The sequence below is a fragment of the Fusarium mangiferae genome (assembly GCF_900044065.1).
Source record: "Fusarium mangiferae strain MRC7560 genome assembly, contig: FMAN_scaffold019, whole genome shotgun sequence".
Taxonomy (NCBI): Eukaryota; Fungi; Ascomycota; class Sordariomycetes; order Hypocreales; family Nectriaceae; genus Fusarium; species Fusarium mangiferae.
Window position 1 is genome coordinate 255,580 of NW_024573939.1, and position 24,371 is coordinate 279,950.

Consider the following 24,371-nt stretch of genomic DNA (forward strand, 5'->3'; position numbering starts at 1 on the left):
TTCAATATAAGTGAACTCTCGTCTATCACTTGACCAGGATCAAGCACAACTTCTGTAAAGTCAAATCATGCTGGCTCTTCAGGTAAACATTTTTTCTCTTTAAGGCGTTGATAAAGACTATCTCGGACTCGGACTGTTGTAGACCTGAATGTCCTGGTTAATAAAGAGGCAGCTGAGCGCGAGTCCGATAAGTACGATCTCGCCAAGTTTGACAGGAACTACATACCAGAGCTCGCTTTTATATACGGCACCATCAACTTCTACAACACCAGGAGTACAATCTACTGACTCACAGCATCCTGGGCATCCATTGCAAGATTTATTCATCGCCAATCCAACCTAGAGCACGAGAACCACGACAAGCCGAGCATCCAGATGCTTATCGAGTACTATATTGGCTTTCAAGATGACGCGATTGTGGTCATTCAGAATCACACAAGAGTACAAGGGTATTAGGCATTGCTTTGATGCCGAAGGATATACCTTGCTACTGACAAAAGCATCGAGATGGGTCACTCAGAACATAACTGTCGTCGCTGCCAATCCAAACCCAGTCCTGCGTCCTCTGACAGTAAAAACGCAGTAGGTGTCTTTGTCGATCTCTTTCGACAAGTTGAATAAAGAGGTGGCGGAAGCGGCTGAGTCGCATGAGAACGGTGCAAGGCTAGACTCTTACGGCTAGTCTCCCTCAATTATCTGTTGAAGCCTTGGGTGGGGAGAACTTCTATCACTTCCGAGAGATGAACCCCGCTCGCAAGGATAAGGGTGGCAATGAAGATCTTAGCGACTGATCCTGGACCACAGTGGTGAGCGTCCCAGCAACATCTCCTAAAGAGCCTGGTATACATGGTGGTAGTGGATCAACCATCTCGAAAGTGGTGGTAGTGGAATCGTGACACAAACGTTGTCTAGGGTTTGCCAAGGCGACCCGAAGCTGGATACAAGGGGTGAAATGGTTAGATCTGTTCCCTCAGCTGAGGTGGATAGGGCTGAAGGGGCGTTTAGTCGGAAAGACAAGTACTATCAGTCTATGCGCCGTACCTTGTGTATTACGAGCCATCAGGAGCAGGGACAGGAGAGAGTCTTACCCAGTAGCACGATACGACTATTTACACACTGCAGCGTGGCTCATGTTAAAGCTGCGGCATATTCCAGGGAGTATAGTAGGTCTTAAATCTGACATAAAGGTAAGGAATATGAATCCACACATATGGGCAATATCCTCTGTGCCATCCCTACTCCTAGATGAGTTCGACCTGTAGCTTTCTAACCGGGTAGAAGGGAGGGCAAGGATTGAGGCCCATTTATGTTGATTTCTGATATTTTTCTTTACAATACTAATGTAAAAGCTGAGCTAAATCCTAGCTGTAATAGAACTTTCTTATAGCAAGGTAGCACGTTAAGGAGCATATCAGACAAAACAGTAAAGGAGAGCTACGGCGATAAAGCAGTAAAGGATAAGAACGATTTTCTTAAAGATTGTATTATAAGGGCATTGTTAATTAATGTGGAAAAGGTAACCCTGTCCCAGTCGGTGGCAACCTTTACGTCAGATATCCAGACGTCAAGAATCTTCAAGTAGAGATATGGACTCATCCTACTCCTATTTACTACCAAGGAAAACATTGAAGCCAGACAGACCACATACCTAGATTCTCATTACCAAAGTCGCATATCCAACAGCTGGCTCTTCTCATCCCAACAAGAACCATGCGTACTTCTGCGACTATCTTGGCACTACATGGTCTGAACAATTATCAGCGAAAAAGGATAATTGTTTCCGAGTTTTCTAAATCTTATGACGATATCATAAAAACTCTACTAAGATTAGGTAGGCTGCGATGAGTTTTAATGAGTTTTGGTCAGACTTGATGAGTTATGATGAGCTTTTGGGTTATAGTTAACGTTGTGGCGCTGTGGCGTTTGCCAGTGGTCGTTGCGCTGATAAGATAAGCGATTTCAGGTCCCCCACTTCTCAGCTGCTCCGTCATCATCATTCAATCCAAACCCAAACAAAACATCAGCATCAGCATCAACAAAAACCGACGACCGACGCGCGCGCGCGCTCCAAGCATGGAGATTACGCACCAAGACTCACCTCCACCCGACGACTTACCTGACGCTCCTCTTTCGCACCCCGTCAAGCCCCAGCGAAAGGTCACCCCGACTGAGCGCAAGTCTTCCCAGCTGCCTTCGCCGCCGTCCTCCAGCGAGCGCAGACGAGCCTCTTCAGCAGGTGACGAGCTACCCCAAAGGCTCATTGACGTCAAACTTGAGTGGCAGATAAGAGGCGACATCGACAAGCTCACAAGTCTCCCCCTCAATGGTGAAGACTTTGTCCGCCTTCTTCCCGAGCTCGAATCATCGTTCCGCAGGTTCGACTACGAACCCCGACTCGAGCATATCACCATCCGTATGCCTTCAAGAACCCATGACCTATTCTCTCAGTTCATATCCGACGCCATATTCGACGCATTGTCCGAGCTTGGCCGTAATGATAACGCCGTCCGTCCCTTGACAAGCAGGATCGTCAAAGGCGCGACCTCCGACGTCGACATCTACGTCTCTGATAGCGATGACAAAAGCAAAGAACACGTCCCTTTGAAGCGCTCTCCCGATGGACAGTTCCTCTACGCCGATGCTGAGCTGCCAAATGTTGTCTTTGAAGTTGCATACAGCCAGGACCCAAAGCAACTCCCCAAGCTAGCCAAAGGGTATATCCATCATTCCTGGGGGGACATCAAGGCAGTTCTTTGTTTTAGCATAAGCAAGTCGAAAGAGTCTACCATTTCAGTATGGAAGCCTGTATTCTACCCAGAAGCCGACAGCGATGAGGTCACGATGGAGATAGAGCAGGTGGTTCAGCCACAGGTATGCCCATGTTCGTCTACCAATGGGGTCAACTGACAGTTCTAGCCTTTCCGAACGGCCGACGGAAACCCAATCAATCAGGACCACAAACTTGTCCTCGACCTTCACGACTTCATCCCTGATACAGATTGCGATGGGTACCCGAACCCCTGCATCTCGATTCCGTACTCAAAGCTATACGAATCCCTCTTGGAAGCCGAACGGCGGTCTAAGCCGCGCCGCAAATGCTCGCGCTCCAAGCGCGGTGTAAAGCGGAGTCGCCTGTCCTCAGACTCGGTTGAAACCATGGCTGAGGAGGACAGAAAGCAGTGGAATGCCAAGGATCGTGCGGCGAGGAAGAAGCAAGATGCAGAAGACGGGGATTATCTGGAACTCAACGATGAACAGAGACCTGCTAAACGTTCACAACACGGACGTGCCTGCACCAAACCCCCTATCGTGGAGTTGGACTCTAGTGAAGCTGCGGCATCTTGATTTTTGGGATTGGATTGGATTTCCGAATGAAATGGTTTGGATGACCGATACGTATATTGGATGGTTGGATTCTTCGTAGAAAGGCCGGATGATTGACTTGACAAGGCGTTGGATGATACCCTCTTGGCGTTGGAGCCTACTTTGCATGAACTCTAGAAGCTGCCACAGGAATAGGATATGGCGGCGTTTAGGATTGTGTCTTTTGATACTGTTGGTAAACCAGTAGTCAGACTTTCAGTCAGACTTTGTGACAGACAAATTAGTCAGACATGCATGTTGATTGCCCAAGACAGTACTCTTAATGTGTATCTCTATAAGCGGAGGTAACAAAACTTGATATACATTCTAAATACTAACAAGCTTTAGGCAAGTTTAGTAAAACTTAGTTCAGACTTAGACCCTGGGTCGGGCTTTGTGGCATACTAGTTGAACGCCAGAGGCTCTAGTAGAGGCATTCTCACCATGGTTTCATCATTGTTCCATCAATAGGCTGTTTATAATAAAGCAAAGTAAGATTTGCTCCTCAGAGAGATCGTAAATCCTTGGTAGCAGCTCATTCATCACTTATCGACGCCTCGCTTGGGGAATGATGCATGAGGAACCTTAGCCATGATTAGTTTCGCGACATTTTGCTATAAAGCCACAGGTTCTGGGAAGTGCATCACACTCTTTTTTAAGGACGCCATAGAGGCTGACTGCATTAATCTTGGTCGTATCCAAGCAGTGCGTGTTGTTTCTGGAACTATTCAAACAAATCCCACGTACCAAAGCCTGGAAACCTGGGTTTTGCTGTCTGAACTAAACCAAGGCCAGTTTGGTGCTTGCTCCTCGCCAAAGAGCCCATTAAAGGACTCATTTGCTGTGAGAAGCTATAGATCTTCTGTACGATTATATTGAAAGAATAAGTATCTGCCGTTACCATAAAACCCGTCGCTACCAACGAGTTTTGATGAGACCATCTAACGCAGTCAGGAACTTGATCCACGCTCCGCACAATCAGCCATTAAACTTTACTTCACATCCTGAATGCATTATCTCCTCAGATATCTCCCTCGGCGCAATAAGTCTCTGGTATGACCATCACCAGCATCAACCATCCCCTCGATAACCACCAAGGTTTCTACATTCCTTCACCGTAACGGAGCGTTGTAGGTCGCAGATCAGAGGAAAAGGCAGAAGTCCTCTTCCCCCATTACAAATTCCATGCTATAGCCTGTTTTGAATCGCCAGCTTTCGTGTACCTTCTTTTCTCGGCCCGTGCCTTTTGGCGAGGCCTTAATACATCGCGGTGCTCACATCGCCTTGCTCGCGGATTTCTAGGTATAGTAGACCTCTTGACTAAACTTGATCAGCCTGATAAGCTTTCTGAATAAGGCGAGAAGGACTTTCATGATTGACTGATTGGAGTAAATAAGACTTTTGCGGGGAGCAGTGTTGCCGGATCCTGGAGCTGCTACCTTATTCCCTTTGTATCGCTATTCCGTTGGCAGAGCAGAATTCATCCGGTGCAGAGGAACGTGTCATTAATCGAGCACGTACAATATGTAACCAACTAGTTAGATTCTCATCGTGTAAGCAAAAGAACCCCTCAGAGAGGAATTTAACCCTTGTTAGACCAAGTTCACAGAACTGTTCTTGAAGAGCTGTCCTCGAGGCTTCCTCAGTGGTCTGAGGCTGGTCGCTATACCTCAGATCTAGGCAAGGCGTTCTCAGGATCCTCTTAATAGCCGCTACTGTAGCTGCCGTCAAAATCATGTGTCAGGTTTCCCACAGTTCCTTTCGGCTGATGATAAGGGGGTTATCTCGAGCCTCATCATCGAGATCCTCCAGACGCCGGTCAAAGAGCTCTTACTGACATTGGAGAACAGAACTTCAGTGTTGGCACGGTGAGCCTTCAGTAGATGTTGTTTCACTGCCATGCTCGCAATTGCTCTTCTCTTCGCAAGCGGCGCAAGCAACCTTCCAAGCGGATGCAGTGTGATTACTTAAATGCGGGGACAGAAGATTGGACGGCGGTAGGAGACCTTTAAATACGGGAGGCCCGAGGTGCTGGCTCACAGTCGGAACACCTCAAAAAGAGTTTCCCACTCGGCGGATCAATAGTCTTGCCATCAATAACTTCACCCGAGCTAAATATATATATTGATAGCTACGCATGATACTCTTGGCCAAACCCAACTGGTCTGTTGAGGCCAAAGCCTGATCAAGCGAGCGATCGATTAGTCCTTATTGACGATCTGGTATTGCTGACCAGGCACAGTCTATGTGCCGGACCAATTCCAAATTTCCTACGACTTATGCCTAATACCAGCGTCATCCAACATCGACGGTGTCCCAATTCTTTGCTGTTCACGATGACGTGGTACGTTTCGCTTTTACATTGTATGCGATTGGCGGAGAAGATAAGGTGTTCGGCGACGTGGTGGTATTGTTCTCTTACCCCGAGCTGAGGGTGTTCTGTGATCGCCTGGCCTGACATATCGACGTGACTGACTGAGTAAGGCCTTCACTTAACAGGGATGTTCAACGGGTCCTCGAAGGTATAAGTGATTTCTTCGGCAGTCAGACCTCATGGGAGTTCCTGAAGCCTGTGTCTTGAGTTCTTGGGCTTTTCATGCAAGACGTTCATTCTCTTGAGCCGGCCGGGATTTACATCTTATGCTTCTTACATCTCTAGCCCGCAAATATCCTCTTATCATTCTTGATTGCCTTAATGGATGTCTTGACTTGTTCAAGAGTCAGATTGTGCTTGGGAACGTAGAAGGAGACGGTCTTGGATTCCTAAAACTTGGAGATTCTTTTATAGTCTATCGCAAACCGTCAGGAAATGGGAGGTCCTGCTGCAAATAGATCTTGACTTGGTGGACTCTACCCACTCTGTGCATCACCATATTGCGTGGGAGCTATCGGTGTTCCTGTATGTAGCCAGTTGATTGCTTCAATCAGACAAAGCAATAATCATACACATACCTATCATCACTATCCGTGTACGACAAGTCAGAACCTTTCAATCTGTCTTTCACCCACCCAATAGACAGTGTATGGGGTTATCCTGTTTAGCAAGGTATCAGCACGGCTAGGACAATCTTCTTACTTTACTTGACTTTCCTTGATGGGGGCAGTCTTCACGAAGCATTTGTCAGTTGACTTGAAATTGCAGGTGGTGGGAACGAAACTTGCGCGATTTGAGTAGAGATGCAGCTTAGTGTCGCGGTGACAGCGAGTCGGAGTAAACAGCCCTCGTAAAACATGGGAATCTGCTGTGAGTTGAATGAAGACATCGTGGTCGGCCAAAATATCTAGTATTGAGATCGAACTAAAACCCTATACATCGAGGCCAAGCCAGAAATCTAAGTGGCATCGCGTAATGCGTTAACATGCCTAGTTTTTTTGCTTGGTTTCTTCCGCTAGGTATATCATTATTTTGCATGCTTTGTCATCAGCATAATTGTTGCAGGTGTATGTGGAAGGGCCGCTTGATTCACAGGTTGAGATATAGAAAGTCTGTAAAAGGCTCAGCATACCACCAACATCTCTTTATTACGCTCAGGCTCAAAATCATAATCGGCGGTCCGGGAAGTCGTGGGATTCCTGTTGACATTACTGAGGGCTCGGACTTCCGGCACATGGACTTCAGCGATACGCAATCGCTGTCAGTACAGAGTCTCACAGTTATATACATTCTCCCCAGATACCGCACCTGGTTTATTGAACATCCATGACTCTAGCTATTTTATCCGACGCCTGCTGTGTCTTTGTGTATCGACAGAATGCCACCTAGTATGTGTTATCCCGTTGCGTATATTTCATTGCTAGGATGGCAAAGATAGATGCCGGCTTGGGTGCCGTGTGAGCTTTTCTTTTAGCTTGCCCAGCTGCTGCAGTTCGGAGTTGGCTTGGCCTCACTTAAGTTTTCGAAATCATGGTACCTCAAAGTATGGCATCCCGAACTTCGGCATTCCGAGAATAGCCCGGTGTTCAACATAATCTGGCTTCCATGAGTAAATACTTGAGATTTCTTCACATTTCATGGCTAGGCTGCGGAGGTGATGCCGTATAACTAATACGAGATTGAAACGAGTGATGTCTGGCGATGAGCCTGCATATGGGAGCATTACAAGCTCTCACCTCTGATTCAACCCGATGTAGATTTACTATGGCACTGGAGGCCTTGATTGCGTGAGGACGACCTTGTGCTCTAGTGCCATGTTTCTCGGTAAGAGGGTGACATCAGGCACTTAAACAGGCCCCGCGACCGGCCCAAAAGCCTTCAAACCGTGAAGTTGTTTCGCTGGACTGAAGGTACTGTGGTCTCCTTCAACAGTAGTATACCGTACCTTGTGGATTATGTTGGACGCCATAGCTTACTTACGAGGACTGTACACAACAACACAATTGTTCTGTTCAAGTCAAGATCTGAAAACAGGCTTCGCCCCACATATACCCTACAAAGAAGGGGAAAATCCTCATGGCCATGTGAGACAATAAAAAGCCTTGAAAAGGTATCAGAAAGACTTGAAAGCGACTGCTGGGGACGAGGTTGATAATATTCTCAGAAATGGAGACTCGTGCCACTGTACAGAGATGCACTCGGCGGGACCCCAGATGATACTAGTCCCAGGACATGGTGACTTAGGTGTCTGGTAAAGTATTGACGGCTGAGGTGTCACAGGTTATTAGCGAGTTTACAAGTATTTATAAGGCAAACGGCTACACATAAGGTCAATCTGACCACCACCTTGAATTGAAGAATCAAGCTCTTTCGATCAAAACTGAATGCTCGTAGTGACTAATGATCTGCGCTTTCCGTAAAGTGGAATTGTGCATGGACCACAAGCCCAGTCAACCCTTCTTGTGGCCCGTGTGCGACTCATCTTTCGGGAAAACTGCGGCCCAAATTAGCTTGACGAAGCTTATCTTAGCTTGCTTTTCTTATCTCGCATCCATCTTAAGATACCTTTATCAGACGTGAGCCGTCGTTGCTCCACACAATTTATCTCACCTCTTGTCCCACTAAAATTCATCTTAAGATTATTTCTTCCCACATTAAACATCTCTTGAAACCTCAGTATTACGCCCACTTCAGTACAATCAGCCACTCATCCCCTCACACATAGACCATTTTTCTGCAATGTAAATTTGCTCGACCTTAGGTATTTCTTTTCTCTTTCTTTTCGCTCATCGTCTTGGCCATGCTGGTCGGTGATGCCACGAAATAGTTCTGATCTAGCTGCAACTGGGGAAAGCTACCAGCTCATAAACGCTCATCACAGGAACTGATCTGGAAACGCTTCTTTACAAACTGTCTATAATGAATAGAAATTCCACTGGGCACCTAACCTAGTAATTCTTTTGGTTGAATCTATCTCGTCAGTGCCCACAAGGCCTTAGTCCCATATGCCCCAGGTTAGGTAGGTAGACGACTGTGGAAATACCAAGGGCGGACTAGTCCAGATTGGGAAATTGTAATGCGATATTGCCGTGAATTCCATGCAGAACTCTTAACCGGCTTCTGCTGGAATCGCCATCACAGCCAAGACAACCATAAGCGTGAGAGCGTAGATAATATTTTAGCCATAGTGCACCTTTGCCAACCTTTCTTAAATATGCACGTTAATTCAAGATGGAAACATTGTGATTAGTGGGGGTTGCTGAGGTCGTCCAATCAACAACCACGTTCACAGAGGTAAGCATTAACCCCGCCGTCGGGTTTGCTGGGCACCATTGTTCCAGTCACATAGCGCAGTGCCACATCTTTCTAACATGGAGAGCTTCATTCGAGATACCGGAATCTCTATCGTTTATGAACCTGAAGACAGCGCTCCAGTTGTAGAGTACGTTCTCATGGTGCTTCTAGTGCTTTCTATTGACTAGTCAGCATCCTGTTCGTACACGGCCTCGGTGGTCATCCTCGGAAGACATGGACTAGTTCCAAAAAGGCCCCCGGGATACAAGAGCCGTTAACAACCTCTGAGCCATCGAGGAAGAGTTCTCGGAGGAGTGTCCTCGGTCGCGCTCTGGATCGCCTCCATCGAACATCTCGGAACACGGCAACAGAACCTAGGCCTGACGCATTGCACGACGATGCCAACCCCGCCGTGGTGTTTTGGCCTGTCGACCTTCTCTCCAAGGACTTCCCAGATTCACGCATTCTCGTGTTTGGATATGATAGCAAGATAACTAAATACTCGGCTGGCGCAGTCAGTGAGAATAGTGTCTTTTCACATTCCAAAGATCTTCTTTTTGCGCTTGCCCTGGAGAGGCCCCTCCATCGTCCTCTGATATGTGTAGCTCACAGCCTCGGCGGCATTATTTTCAAGGAGGTATGTCAATTGGTGGAATTCTATTTCAACCATTAATCTATCCTGCAGATGCTTTCGAGATCTTCATCATCCACACGATGTGAGCATCAAAATATCCTTGAGTCGGTCGAAGCAGTTATTTTCCTTGGCACACCACACCGCGGTAGTGTAGACATTGCCGCTAAAGGGGAAGTAGCTCGGTCGCTGCTCAGTGCCTTAGGAGTAGCCACGACTCCAGTCATTCTAGACTCCCTCGGCCTGAAGAACACAGATCTGGAGAGAGCACAGGAGGAGTTTTCCCGGCTTTGGCATACGAATAACTTTCGGGTCAAGACTTTCCAAGAAGGGCTCATTCTCCCCAAGTTGGGGAAGAAGGTTGTTCCTGAATACTCCTCGCTCCTTGGAAATCATCGAGAACATGCTGAGACACTGCAAGCTGATCATCTCGAGATGTGTCGGTACTCAGGGAAAGACGACCCAAACTATCGCAAAGTCGCTGGCGAGATCCGCTCTACCTACCTTTTGATTACGACAACTAACAAACTAGAGTCACTTGGACGCTGGGGAGAAAGGAACAGCCCAGTGCCGAGTGTTGGGGTGTCTCAACATTCCGGGCACACTTTCCAGGATCAAGCCGGTAAAGCATGGCTCCAGTCATTGTGGTTTCCAGCCATCAATAGACGCTACGAGACTTTGGGCAGCCCAGCTGACCAGACATGTCATTGGCTTTTTGATGATGAAAACTTTCAAGATTGGCTAAACGGACGAAATCAGGAAAGACATCAAGGACTTATCTGGATAAAAGGTAAACCGGGCTCCGGAAAGTCAATGTTGATGGGAGAAGCGTTCCGTCGAGCAACCCGAAGACAAGCAGAAGCATCAGTGCCATCTCAAACAGCGGCGTTCTTCTTTAGCGGCAAAGGCGATGAACTTGAACACTCAGTTGTCGGTCTTTTTCGGTCGTTGATCTATCAGCTTTGTTCCAAGAATCCCCTTGTCATGCAATCTTTCCAAGAAATTTGTGATGCAAAGACCAAGACTGGGTGCTTCATGGCATCAGAAGTTATTGCCTGGCAAGAAGCTGAACTCAAGGCAGCGCTAGAAAAGATGATTCTCCAGAAAAGAAGCAGCAAATTATCGATCTTCGTCGATGCTCTGGATGAGTGTGACTCAGGCAATGTGCGAGATCTAGCTTACTTCTGGCGGAAGATCACAAAGTCAGCCTTCGCTTCCGGGATCGATCTAAAAGTCTGTCTATCGAGTCGGCATTCCCCCTCTGTCACTGTGAGTGACTGCCCAGAAATCATCATGGAACAACACAACGGCCACGACATCTCGACATATCTAAAACAGAGGATCGAGATTGGAATTGGCATCCAAAACGCCCAATGGCAAGTCTTGGAAGAGAAGATCAGAGAAAGGTCAGATGGCATGTTCCTCTGGGTAGTCCTGGTGGTTGACGACTTGCTTCGAAGCTGGGACGAAGGCAGGAGTCTCGAATACTTGACCAAGCGTGTTCAAAACACCCCGCAAGCTCTTGAGACTCTGTTCTCCGAGATGTTGTCACATTTCACACCCGGAAGGAAGAACATCGCTGTGAAGATATTCCAGTGGGCTACCTTATCCACAAAACCACTTCGTCTTCACGAGTGGCATCACATAATGGGGTTTATCAGGCATCCTACACCAACGTCACTTGCTGAATGGCGAGCATCAGATTACTTTACAGCAACCGATGAGCAGCTGGTGAAACAGATCAATACTCTTTCTCTGGGACTGATCGAGGTAACAGGGGCGATCGAGGTCCCGCCGCATGGCTCAGGCTCTGACGTGTCGTCAGTGGGTGTAGACGCGGGATCGTTAACCCTTGAACACGGAGGTACTAGGATCGTACAGGTAATCCACGAGTCAGTACGAGACTTCTTCTTGAGAGGCAATGGGTTCTCAGCGCTGGACCCGAGTTTCTCGACCCATGCTATTGGTCGTGGACACTTGTCTATCATGGCCACTTGTCTGGACTATGTGAACATCGGTGAGCTCGATGCCTTGGTAAGGGCACGGCAACGACTTACCCATCGAGGGAAGGACAAAAATGAAGGAAAAAGGCCAGCTTCATTAACGGACTCGAATAGTGACTGCTCTCTCGGATATGAGGAGCGTCCACCACAAGGCACAATCACTCTACCTCTACGTCGCAAGACTATACCAGGGAATGATAGCAGACCAGAGAAATCTATAACAGGCTCCCCTGAGTCACACCCGTTCATGGCAGTACATCGATGGCTAGAAGAGAGCAACACTTCTACTGATGAGTCGGATTTGCTAATCGATATTCCACGGGCTCCATTCTCGGATGTCTCTGACATACCCCGCTCCCAGATTCTAGAGGACCACCCTGCGCTACTCTCGTATGCTACATTCGCAATGTTTGAACACGCTCGCCTAGCTCCCGTCGACGGGGTTGATATAACTCCAATTCTCGATCGTCTTAATGATGAAATAACATGGGATCGTTGGAAATCGCTAAGAGAGGATGTGTCGGAGGGAGTAGAACTGCTTGATTTCTTGGAGGACTTAGGGCTTTTCTCATGGATCAGCGCTTTTCACGATCGATTCAGTCGTGGTCAAAAGAGACGAGGGAGTCCTCTTACAAAGGACCTCCCAGCATCAACAATTGATACTCAAAGATCTACTCTTTATCCGAGTCATCAGCTATCGGGAGGTGAGACACGACGGAGTTCGCTTCCCGTGCCTCTTTCAATACCCCAAGTTGATCCTCAAGAACACCCTCCTCTAATGTCCCGCCCAAGATGGCGAGGCGAGAGCCCCCAAAGCCTTAACCGCGTACCCAGAAGACAAGTCAGTGTCGCCAGCTTCGGCTCTGCCAGTAGCCACGATGGATACGACCGATTCTCCCCAAGACTCGAGAGTCCGAGGCCTGTTAATTCCAAGGACTTCAGAGGGACACCTGTTAATTCCCAAGACTTCGGAGGGACAAAGGTTATAGGATTCTTCGTGTGTGAATGCTGCCCCAAGAAACCGAAAAAGTTTGATACACCAGAAGAACTCGCGTAAGCCTCTTAGTCATGTCATCTTCGCCTTCACTAATAGTGTAATAGAGCACACGAGTCTGAGAAACAATTCGAGTGTTCATACTGCGGCAATAGATTCAAGTCACAAGCGGAAGCAGAGAGGCATCAGAACTCGCTGCATATTAGAAAACACTCTTGGTCCTGTTCAAACCTACCAGGCTACGACAGCGCCTTTCAGGAGTCAAGTCAGCAACCCAAAAAATGTGACACATGCGGATTTTGTGGCGATGACTTTCCACGTTCTGGTGCGGCCGGGAACGGGACCTATCCTACAGAACAAGATTGGGATGAACGCATAAGGCACTTGCAAGAGGTTCACAAGTTTAAGGAGTGCAACAGTACGAAGAAATTTTACCGAGCGGATCACTTTCGGCAGCATTTGAAGCATAGTCATATGGCTACTCGCGGGAAGTGGACGGATAAATTGGGGGAGTCATGTCGTAAAAAGGAAAAAGATTAAATTAGTAGTAAGCGCTGGCTTGGCCTTCTGGCCCCCATGCGAAGCAGAGTCAGCGGCCCGGGTATCCAATCTGCCAGCCATGAATGGGCTTCGGAAGATTTCTGAGATATGCGTTTTGCGATGCCACTGACGTGACTATGTACTGACATTTGTCTGGGAACAATCTGTGGATCTGCACGAACACATGCTTTTTCTTTCGGATGAAACTGCAGCATAAACCAAAGCCTTTGCATGCCATGTCTCATCCCCTTGTGAAGAAAGTCAATGTCAATACTAACGAGTTGATAGTCAGCAGCTCAGAAGCACAGGAACAGTCATAAAGCTTTGCCTCTCTACCTCGTAAAGCGACCTTAGACATCGCCGTGAAGTACCACCCATCATCAAAAAACAGACTGTGAACGCCGGAGTTAGAAAGGTCTACGTGAGCCTTCTGTCAAGACTTAGGATGATACAGATCACAGAGAATGTAAGGTCCTTAGCTCGGTCTATTGATTGGCTGGTTTGTGGTCAAAGCCTAATTCATAATTTTCGTTTTGCTTCGCTATAAGGCATGCCGTCGGGAAAACTAACGCAAGCTTTGAGATGACTGTGAGGCCTCAGGACTTGCTTACAGCGGATCGGCTCTTGTTCCTCCTTTGAAATGTGGCCAAGATGCCGTGAAAAGTCTGCGAGGTTACTCCAGAGGCTCTCACAACGGCGGGACCTTCGGAGTTTCCATGCATAGTGGCTCGTGGATGTGGGAAAAAGGCTGTTTGGATGAGTGAACTTGAATTTCTTGTCATTAGTGGGCTTGCTATGCAGCTCTCAGAGAATTTTCAGCAACAGTAGTTCAAAATGGAGTCCTAAAATGGCCCTCCAAGTCTGAAATGGATATTCAGTCCCTCGAAATGTATGATCAAAACCAGCAACACTGTATTCAGATTTCTAGAACTGCCTGTCTAAAATGCTACAGCTCGTGATTTTGAAGCTCAGAATCGCCCCATTCTCAATACCGAGGCTCGGGAGACTGTAACTGTAATGCCATTAATTTGAGTTGATTGCTTCGTATAAGCTTAAACTTAATTGCGGATACACAAGAAAAATAGAAGGAATTAATGTGATTTTCATCAATATGTGCTTCTACCTAAGCGGTTTCACGATGACTTTAAGTACCTTTATCCAGGTTTTGGAATCCCAGAGGCTGGAGCACAACAACGTAACTACAGAATGCCCGCGACTCTCGCTCAGTATATAGATACAAGACTGAAATTTGAGGTGTCTTTGTTCGTATTGCTTTTGTAAACTCAGCTTGTATCTGTATATTAGACTGATCACGAATCTATCCAAGATCACAGTGTATCTCAGTTCCCCATACTCAATCCCGAGAAACAGAACTCACGTTAACGGCCCTCAGGACAATAGCATCAGCGCCTTCATGACTGGCACATATACTGTTGATGTATTCAAGGCATTAATACTTGGACCCGTAGCGATAAAGGACAATGTGATGAGGTGGGTAATTGCGTCAACCGAGCTCGGAATATTCTTGCTAAATCTTTTGGGATTCCCTTTCGACTAACAATTGTGATAGACGTTTTCGACCAATTCTGGAAGAGTTTGAGAAGACTGGAATCATATAGTATGTTATTTTACTAACGAAAAGAGCTGTAGGAGATGCTTCTGGAGAGACACAGACCAGAAGATCCTCCTTGGAGTTGACTTACCTCCTAACACCCCTCACTCTAGTATCATACTGACATGGCCGGGATCTTCAAAGTCTAAGTTGTGAGCTAGAAGTGTCATTTGCCGCTGAGACCTGTGGCTGAGAGCTTAATCCGGCCGAGAGGAGATAGTCTTGTAGACAAGGCTTGCATAACATAAGCTGGTGCTTTTGTGTCCTGTCCCAGTTTGGCAAAAGTACAGCCGTACTGTCGATCATAATTCTTCTGGAATATTTAAGTCAACCTATGTAACCTGAGAAATCCTCTGCGCTTGGAATAACGCAGCATCTATTATTCCTAGGATCAGACGGCACCATGAAGGAAAATAGGCGAATAGTGACTTGGATGAGGTAAAGAGAGAGGAGGAAAAGACTCAGCTTAAGAGCCAGGACGACTAAGTTCTGTCTGCTGATTCAAGCTCGTGTTGACAAAGATAATGCGACTCGAGGAACGAGATCAATTAAAGCTCCCCTGGTCCCTGTAAAACTGCGTTTCTATGGTAAATATCTCGTCTGCCAATCGCAGAGAACGGCGGAGGTCTTGGCTGGGCAGCATCGCATCAATGCGTACGGGAACCAGACGAGTGTCGATGTGGAGTAATTGTGGTAGACCTGAGAATTCTATGATTATGGAAGCTCTGTCGACCGTAAGACTACTATCTTATTCTAGCGCCTCTGCCCTGGCAGAGACCAAAAGCCAGTATGCTATAAGACCAATCGCAAGCAAATACTCCGCCATTTTCGCGCTGCAGGCCCACTGATAGGTGTCAGACATTCCCAGTAGCCACAGCGAGCAGCCGAGACTTTCTGAACCGTGCGGTGGGACAGCTGTCGAGGTCAAGTCTAAGATGGCTAACATCTTGCAACTAGATGAAGAGAAGCAGTTTCCCGCTTGACTTTCGGCTAAGGTAAGGACAAAGGAGAGACGGAGAGATATGGCTACACGTTGGTGTATGACATCCAATCCGTAAAACCTCCCCCAAGATCTTGATATTGGACTGCAAGATCAGCCAGAATTGATGATTTGAGTGAGGTAGATGACCAATATTATGTATAATTGACCGAAGAAATCCATGTATACAGAACTGGTTTGCGATATTCTGTATTGCATTATGGACGCCACTACAGCTCTCTGGCGATGCTACTAACAGAAAGGAGCTGGAGGACTGGAAGAAAATGCCACGGTCCTTCTGTCCCAACATCACGAATGATCAAGCAGGGGTGTCTTTGTCCTAACTGGCATCATCGACAGATAAAAGCCGAGGCAAAATATGGATACATAATCCAAACTTTATAGCAGGATTCCGCCCTCTTCCAGTACTCGTCCACAAATTTTCGCCATCTTATAAGCTCAAGTGTAGATGACGGGAAGTCTCTATTCCAGGTTCTGAACATATTGTCGCTTGGTCCTATAACGATCTTTCAATCAGGATAATAACACCAGTTATCTTAGCAAGCACTATGTAAATGCAATTCACGGAACAGTCCATACATGAGACCTGAAGTATAGTACTCATGATATTTGGGGAAGACCGTTCTTCAGAATGGAAGAAACAACTACCCCATAAACAAGCCTGGTGCGCTTACACAACGTCTTATGCTCTCGGTCATCGAACCTGTCAAACATCATGAGGGTATTAACCCAAAGGCGCCCCAGGGTCAGAGCTGACGGTACATTTGTTATGGTGCAAGGTTTTAGAAGTGAGGCCTTCGAGGCTAAGCAGGTATTACTGCTCACTCAACAGCAGGGTCCATTGAATCACTCTAGTATATAAGATGGCCGTAGAAATGTAAGGACAGAAGTTCCAGAGGTTTTGACTAAGATCTAATCCAAATTGATAGAAAGAACCGAAGAAACGGGTCGAAACATTAGTAGCCATCCTATTGAATGTAGTTCCGCTCCTTCTCCGTTTCTGAGTTTGACCTCGACCCCAATGCCGGCTTTAACAGGATCGCGTGGCAGCCGAAAAAGCCTTGTGATGTTGAAATCGCTCTAATGCCATTGCTTACACTCGTGAGAACTTGTTCAAAGAAAGACTGAGAGGAACAACCCCATACCCCTCAGGGGTGGTTTGCCGGGAAGCTCCATCAAGAACAGCTCATGATGAGGAGGCCAGGCAAGGTCGGATGGTTCCACCTTTTTGAGATAGCCTAGGGCCAGAAAGAATGATAAAATACCTTCAACGAGTGTATTCTCATTGTGACCATGGCTGATCAATTTATATCACGGTGCTCACGATTCATTATACGGAACTTCACTTCCTGGGCATGTCAACAAGGTTGAACGAAGCACCCCTTAATATAAATGCCTTCCTTATTTTATATTTCTTGATAGACATCCAGTCACCTTTAGTGTATGCAAGTGCCAGTGACACATTTTGGGTCGATTTCATGTTTCTCGCAATGAATCTCGGGTTCGGGCTCATCAGCCATAGCTCTGAGTCGCTCCAACGACTCTTCATCCATGGGCTGGCTGGGCCTCACGGAAAAATACAAGCATTGGCAATCTGGCCATCTTCATTTCCTCAACTGGTGGCCTTTGTGGTAAGTCTTTATCGAACATCAGGTCCCAGTTCCAGAGCCCTACCAATATTTGCCCACGTATCCCTGCTATGTGGATTTCCTTCGCCTAGAGGCATGATGGACAAAGATCTCGAAACTTCTCTCCCTTCTCAACTTGACATTTCTGGCACCACTCCTCCTCTCTCTGAAGCGCTTGACTGGAGGGTAAGCCATCGTACGTCCCATCAGATTCATCCGCCCGCCTGGCACAGAGGTCGACGGTACAAGCGCGACGGAATGTAGAGGGCGGGAAGACGATCAGAAGATTTGGAATATCAGCAAGACAGACTCGGATTTCCATTCCTTTGGGATGCAGGCATAGGAGCCTTTCTGTGTCCTGCAAACTGTCAGGCGGTACTACCATCTTTCTCAGGTACTTAAGAAGCCACTCTAGACTGTAGTGGACAGTGTATAAAAATGCCTCGAGACAATATAGACGGAAATGGTCTCGGTCGAAGTGAAATAATATGTTTGCTAGTTCTGCATCTCTCGGACGTCCAGTGGCTTCGAGGTATGTAGCACCATGGAGGTAGGATCTGCGACTTTCGCGGCAAGTAGAAAAGAACGGGTGCGGCTTGATGTGTCTAATGTCATCTCCGGTGCAATACTCCTCAATGGTGCATGGGCTAGCCAGGTCCCAAATCTCATGGCGGATCTCGGCCGCAAGCAATTGGAAAATGGAGGAATACTGCGCTCGTATCCGCTTCTGAGACCTACCGTCGACCGAATTCATGCTGTTTCTATGAGAGCACTGGGTCTCTCTGGCTTCCATGAAGTGTTTCATTCGGCGTTTCGCGGTTCAGCATATAAAGTGAAATCTCAGCAGGCCACAGCCTCAACATTCATCCTCATGAGCATTCATATAGCATCACTGACAAGAGAGGCGGGGAACTCTAAAATTCAGACTATGGCATTCGCCAGTGAGGAAGGTTTGGCAGGTTTTCCTGTTAGCGACGAACGAGGCCTGGAGGACAGCTGCTTGACGTACGAACTTCCTTTGGGGCTCGAAACAAGGAGGACAGTATAAATGTGATGATTCCGCTACTGGATGAAAGTCGGTCGTACGATCGTATCGAGATTTTATTTCTTGAGCGGTAACATCCAGTTGCCCGTTCGTCGGGATTTGAGCCAACACCTTCTTGTCACGTAAACAACTAGATTATGATCTTCTTCCTGAGCATTACTGATGGCCATTTTTCGCACACACGACAGCCCGCCAGAACCAGGCGAAATGATCCAAAGGCTCCAACCTCAAAGATGAAACATCCGAAACTCGCGATGATGCTTCCTAGGTTTTTTATTGTCTCTGTTATCAAGGGCTAGCAAGGCATATTGCTCTATCCATCTCTATTATGCCTAATGGTGTTCAAACCACATTTTGGTTTTAAATTACATCCTCATCCTAGATCAGAGAGCTGGAAGTTCCGTGCTTTCTGCTTCTTATGCGCTTCCGACCCCTGTTGTCGCTGTGGAGGTAATTGGCTTTAAATATCGGTCATAGCCTAGGTTATGCTTAGTTCTAATTTGGCATCAGGGAGAATAAAAAGAATATAGAATGAGGTAAAACTATATAGTCAAAGATAATGACATCTTCATAGGTGACAATGAGTATGAGAACGACATCAGAGTGAAGAATAAAATGATCAAGGAACTCCATTCCATTGCTTCTTTCGTCAGTCGCATGGCCGTCAGTATAATCACATGCATTATTACACTATGGTGATGACTGCCGCCTATAAGGTTAACCTTTAGGCTGCAAATACAGTTGACGAATGAGAATACGGTATTTTTTCCCTTAATATGAGCTTTTACCCAGAAGCTTTCACGAGCGTTATTACACACTTGTCAACTTATTAATTGTACGCTGCGTTGACAAAAGCTTGGCAGTCTTTGACTTTTGTAGCTTGCCAAGGAGGGCTGAAGTCATGTGACCCGACAATAGTTCATGAAAATGCATCACAAGACGATATGTCCCGAAGAACATTGGGATAGTAACTTTTGATTTTATCTATGCCAAGTGAGCCCTACTGGAGGCATGGAACTGGCATGGAGGGCTGAGAAAGCTTTTAATTCCCAGACAGTGTTTTGAAATCACAGCAAGTATACCTTGTTCAGCGTAATAGAATTCTGAGGGTGAATATTGCACCGAGCGATTCGTTATGCTACATGGATGAAAGTGCCGCGATCTGCATGTTGTATATTGCCTTGTACGATGGTAAGCCAGGCAAGCCCTTTATAGTCTCAGCAGTCATCTGCCGTATCTTGCTTTGGAAACCATGACCCTAATGCGGCCTTGAACACTGAAACTAGCATCCGCGCGGGCTTGGAATCATTCCATAACCCCGGTGTAGCAAACGAGCTCCGGTTGATTAGCTGCGCGGAAGGCTCTATTTACTTAATAAGTGTCACAGTCACGTATATCAGATTCCTTACTCCAAGCTTTAAGTCATACGTAAGGGCAGGCAACAGGATGTGTATAAGATAACTAGAAATGAAAGAGGAGGGCTCTTTTCTTAAGTTAGTTTAAGTTATCTTATAGAGATAGGAAGAAGCAACCCTACCTATTTTTGGTCTGCTTGTTTTAGTCTGCTTGATAGCTCTTCATAGTCTTTTCCATTTTTGAAGCGATCCGGTATTCTTTCAGCTATGCAGCTGAAACCTTCAACCTTGGCACCACTATCCAGCAAAAAATGAATGATTTCAAACAAGCCTTCATCAATTGCTAATACCAATGGAGTATCATCAATATAAAGACCAGGCCTCCCACTTGGATTAGCGCCTTCTCTTATGAGTATCTTCACCAAATTGCAGTCGCGACTTCTGATCGCTTCTCGCAAGAGTCTGTAGCCACCTTCCTGTGGGCTTCCTATATTTATCTTGGCTCCAGCTCCAATTAGAAGCTGAATAATATCGAATTCTGGTTTTAGTGCAGAAAAAGCCTCTAGTAGGGCCGTTTTCTCTGCGTATACATAGGAACCGCCGTCCTGCGTGTTCTCATTAGCGTATGCTGAGAGTGTCGATAATTGACCTAACTACCTACATAGCGGAGATACCATCGTCGCGCAGGAAATGCGGTGTTGACATCAACACCCGCGCTAAGGAGGAGCTTTATCGTTTCCTTGTGGCCACGATCACAAGACCTCACCAGTGCCTCAGTATTCTTCAAGTTAACCCCAGCATCGATAAGTAACTTGCAAGTCTGGAGACTTTTCAACTCACTTAATTCTGCCGCTAATTCCAATGAAGTAGTCTGACGATCCCCAATCAGCAAGTCAGGGTCTGCCCCCTGCCGTAGAAGATATTCTATCACTTTGATGTGGCCTTGCGCAACAGCCTCTCCGAGAGGGAGAGAACGGAGCCAATTTCCGAACCCCGGCATGTTGATATTCACGCCGGCTTCAAATAGCGCTTTGACAATCTCAAGACTGCCATCTCCTGCCGCTCTACAGCACAGTGAATTGAATGCCGGGCCCAATTTGTTAGTATTCACCATGTGATACAGAAGCTTGATATCACTCTCTTCTAACACATAGTCGAACAGGGCCCGGTGATGTTGTTCAATGAGCTCCGTGGAAGCAGCGACGATATGCAAAAGTGCGGAGTGCGGTTTACAAATAGCCCAGTGAACAAGAGCTTTATCTATAGTCTGATGGTGTTTTTCAGACACTGGCGATGCAGCGAGTTCATGCCCACACATCAGCATATTCTTCCATAGACTCCATGTTTGACAATGCTCCTGGTCGAAGTTAACCGAGTGTGAAAGCCAATGGTCCGAAGCATATGCAAGAAATGGATGATCAAGGGTTGTCGTTTCTTGAACTCCTGCATCAGGCACTCTTGTACACGAAGCAGTAGTTCGATCAATATCAGCAGCCCGTCGCTTGTGACCGCGAATTCTCTGAGAAAGCCTCAGTGTTCTAGGCCAACCCCACTCATTGCTGAGGGCCTTCTGGCAGATCTCGCCAGGACCTATTGGTGGCAGGGGTGGACGAACTCGGGCTAAGGTTGTCTTGAAATCATTGAAGTTCAAGTATGTAACGCAAATTTCTCCCATGTGGCGGTCAGCATCTTGAATTCGAACACGAAAGTTCGAAAAGGCCGGATTATCTGATGTGGTGAGAAAGAATTGTTGAACGCAGGCATGGATAAAATGAACCGTTTTTGTCTCATAGTCAACTTCAACGAGACTTTGGAACCAAGTGTCGATAAGATGAATTCCATTCACATATCGATCTCGGATAGTGTACTCTTGAAGTGGACTGATCAGACAGCACTCTTCGAGTTGGGATAGCGTTAGTGGCTGCTTCGCTGCCGCTATCCACGGAAGAAGTGCTTGAACGATATTATCTTTCTCTTCGGAGATAATTCGATCTAGAACCCGGTTAAAGATATCTGTTAGGTTTCTTGGTAGATTCTTCAAAGCGATTCCTTCGCGGATCCTTTCGTTGCTTGGCTGGCTGCAGAGGTATCTAAGGATCAGAGTTACCCAGAGAATCCTAGAATTAAAATCAGTTCCTGCCAGTATCAGCGAGATCTTAGAAACATACATGCCGTCAGCGTGCTGTGTGAGAGTGTTCTTAATCTCGGTTATAAGTGTCTGATCGCTAACTAGTAGCTCTTCAGTATCAACACACTTTTGCACAGCCTGATCAACTAGTTGGGCCATGCCATCTCGGGCAAGAGAGCAATTCATAGAAACTTCTTCTAGGTTGGCAGAGACTCCATTAAAGATAGAAGTTGCATGATCCCGGCTGGTGATAAACAACCTGGCGTTAGCACCATCATTCAGCATTGATATCAACACCTTGATGATTATTTGGCGCTCTTCTTTTTGACACTCATCTATACCATCTAGTATAATCCACGACGGTGGACCTTTTCTTAATAGTAGACGGGTCAAGAGCCGAGAAAGTTCCGATGAGATATCTTCCTGGGCTTTTCGTAAGGTCTCCAAAGCCTGCTTGGTATCACCTAAAACATCCTGGATGGTGATCAACTGCCTAGCTAGAGCTCGTATAATAGTTTCAGCTCTCATTGACTCTGAGTCGTCAAATCGTGAGAAAAAGAATGTTACACAGCTTTGAGCGCTAGATCGGTGAGTCAAAAAGTAGTCGATTACACTTGCACTACGGTCGTTAGTGGCAACTCAAGTTCACGTATACATACTTACGAGATGATTGACTTTCCCGATCCCACTACGAAATGTTAGAGAGACAAGATCAATAGGAACAAGCAAGGCTTACTTTTCCCAGAACACCAGAGCAAGTTTGGTGTATTCCCATTGACCCAGCGTTTGAACTCGTCTGTGTTGAAGATCCATTCTGCTGATTTGGGGTACCGCTTCTGGCGGGCTTGTTTCAGAGGTTTGATGTAGTCATAAGAAGACAAAGAGTCCAGAAGCTTTTGATTGGTTTGTCCTTGAATGTGTTAATAACATTCTTCTTCTCCACTTTTGTACAAGCTCACTCTCTAATTCCTCTTTTTTCATGATCTGTAACCTGTGCATTGTGTCAAAGTTATCACGCGTGCGGGACATGAAGCGACTGAGCGACCGCCTGGACCGGTCGGCTTGTTCATTCTCTAGCCTTTGGAGCTCGTTGTTCCGATACTGTGACTGATCTGCTGCAAGCCTAATCTCCTTGTTGACGTTCTTACTATGATCACGGAGCTTCTGTAGATCAGACTCAAAGACCTGCTGAAATGACTGCCAGAACGACGGATTGAGTGGATTGAGCGGTGAGGTCCAGCCACTCGAGCTTTTCGGCATTGCGATGACGCGCCTACAGCAATCGATTATGCAGGCGTTAAAAGTGCACAAGGCTTCCTGTAGGCGTTTAGAGGTGGGGAACAGAGCCTGATATTGCTCAAACCTGGGGCAAATCCTGCCAAGCTCAATACATAGCTCAATAAAGGCTTCATAATAAGACGCAGCATTGAGCATGATCTAGTGATGATTAATCATGATAGAAATATAGGCCATCAGTCGGACACTTACTGTCATTGTCATTTTTACACTTCCCCAAACAAGGGCTGCAATGGTAGGGTTTGATGAGATGAACGTATCGATGATAGACGTAAAGCTGTGCACTGCTTGAAGGACGGGAAATAGACGGCTGGCGATACTTTTGCCTTTCTTGTTTTGTCGTCGAAGATCTAATTCAGCCGTGAATACGAGAACCGCATCTGTTTCTGGTACAGATTCGATACAGTCGAACTCGGCAAGCTGCTCGGGTGTGAGAACGGTCCGAAATGAGTTGATGGCATTTTGCAATATCTGGTCCCCCCTTTTAGGTACAGAAGATGTAACCGCTTGTGAGGATTGCGTGAGGTCCATTGCGTCTCTGTTGTTGAGGACAGTTTGGGATGAGTAAGAGGGGTTGAAAGACTGTCAGACTCGCTTTCCAGCTGCGTTGCGGAGAAAGTGAGGCTGAAGCTGCTGATGGAGGGTCGGAAGAAATTATTCCGAAGGGAGGCCTGCAGGTAAGAGCATTCTTGTTGATGACAGCTGAATGACCCGATGTCACCAAACGCACCATAACATCAAAGTGAGCACCAGATAAAGAGATAGAAAGATGGCAACTAACAATTTGTATATAGATAATTTGGAGTAATTTCAATCACCGGTAAGATTTGGTTGTTGGGCATTCTGTAAAAAGTAAACAAAATGCTCGAGATACTCTGAGAGCACCGACGTCAGCGAAAATATCAGCCTGACGAAAGGAGACCAAGATGACTTTGGATTGATCAGACGAGAACATTCTTGATCAGATGATAGATGAAAGTCCGATTTAAATCTCAGGTTGTGTTTGAGTGATGGTAGAGAAAGAGGAGCATATGATCTATCGCCGATATCTATAACTGACGTGTTGCCATATGGCGAATGTCCAGTATCTGAGTTGGGTGGTGGTTTT

At 46.6% G+C, this 24,371-nt stretch overlaps 4 protein-coding genes across 4 annotated transcripts; 2 read left to right on the plus strand and 2 right to left on the minus strand.

Moving 5' to 3' along the window:
• Window positions 1–2,073: 2,073 nt before the first annotated feature.
• Window positions 2,074–3,345, plus strand: FMAN_15295 (uncharacterized protein; the record flags this gene model as incomplete). Its single annotated transcript, XM_041824883.1, has 2 exons — window positions 2,074–2,871; window positions 2,917–3,345. The coding sequence occupies 2 exons, from the start codon at window positions 2,074–2,076 to the stop codon at window positions 3,343–3,345; spliced, it is 1,227 nt and encodes a 408-aa protein (XP_041690319.1).
• Window positions 3,346–9,108: 5,763 nt separating this feature from the next.
• Window positions 9,109–13,199, plus strand: FMAN_15296 (uncharacterized protein; the record flags this gene model as incomplete). The annotated part of the gene is made up of 4 exons (XM_041824884.1): window positions 9,109–9,179; window positions 9,224–9,668; window positions 9,717–12,718; window positions 12,767–13,199. The coding sequence occupies 4 exons, from the start codon at window positions 9,109–9,111 to the stop codon at window positions 13,197–13,199; spliced, it is 3,951 nt and encodes a 1,316-aa protein (XP_041690320.1).
• Window positions 13,200–17,527: 4,328 nt separating this feature from the next.
• FMAN_15297 (uncharacterized protein) lies at window positions 17,528–18,193 on the minus strand (the record flags this gene model as incomplete). The annotated part of the gene is made up of 1 exon (XM_041824885.1): window positions 17,528–18,193. The coding sequence occupies one exon, from the start codon at window positions 18,191–18,193 to the stop codon at window positions 17,528–17,530; it is 666 nt and encodes a 221-aa protein (XP_041690321.1).
• A 1,828-nt stretch (window positions 18,194–20,021) lies between these two features.
• On the minus strand, window positions 20,022–23,794 carry FMAN_15298 (uncharacterized protein; the record flags this gene model as incomplete). Its single annotated transcript, XM_041824886.1, has 7 exons — window positions 20,022–20,444; window positions 20,501–21,956; window positions 22,008–22,586; window positions 22,631–22,655; window positions 22,704–22,877; window positions 22,927–23,404; window positions 23,456–23,794. 7 exons carry the CDS (start codon window positions 23,792–23,794, stop codon window positions 20,022–20,024), a joined length of 3,474 nt encoding a protein of 1,157 aa, XP_041690322.1.
• Window positions 23,795–24,371: the final 577 nt, after the last annotated feature.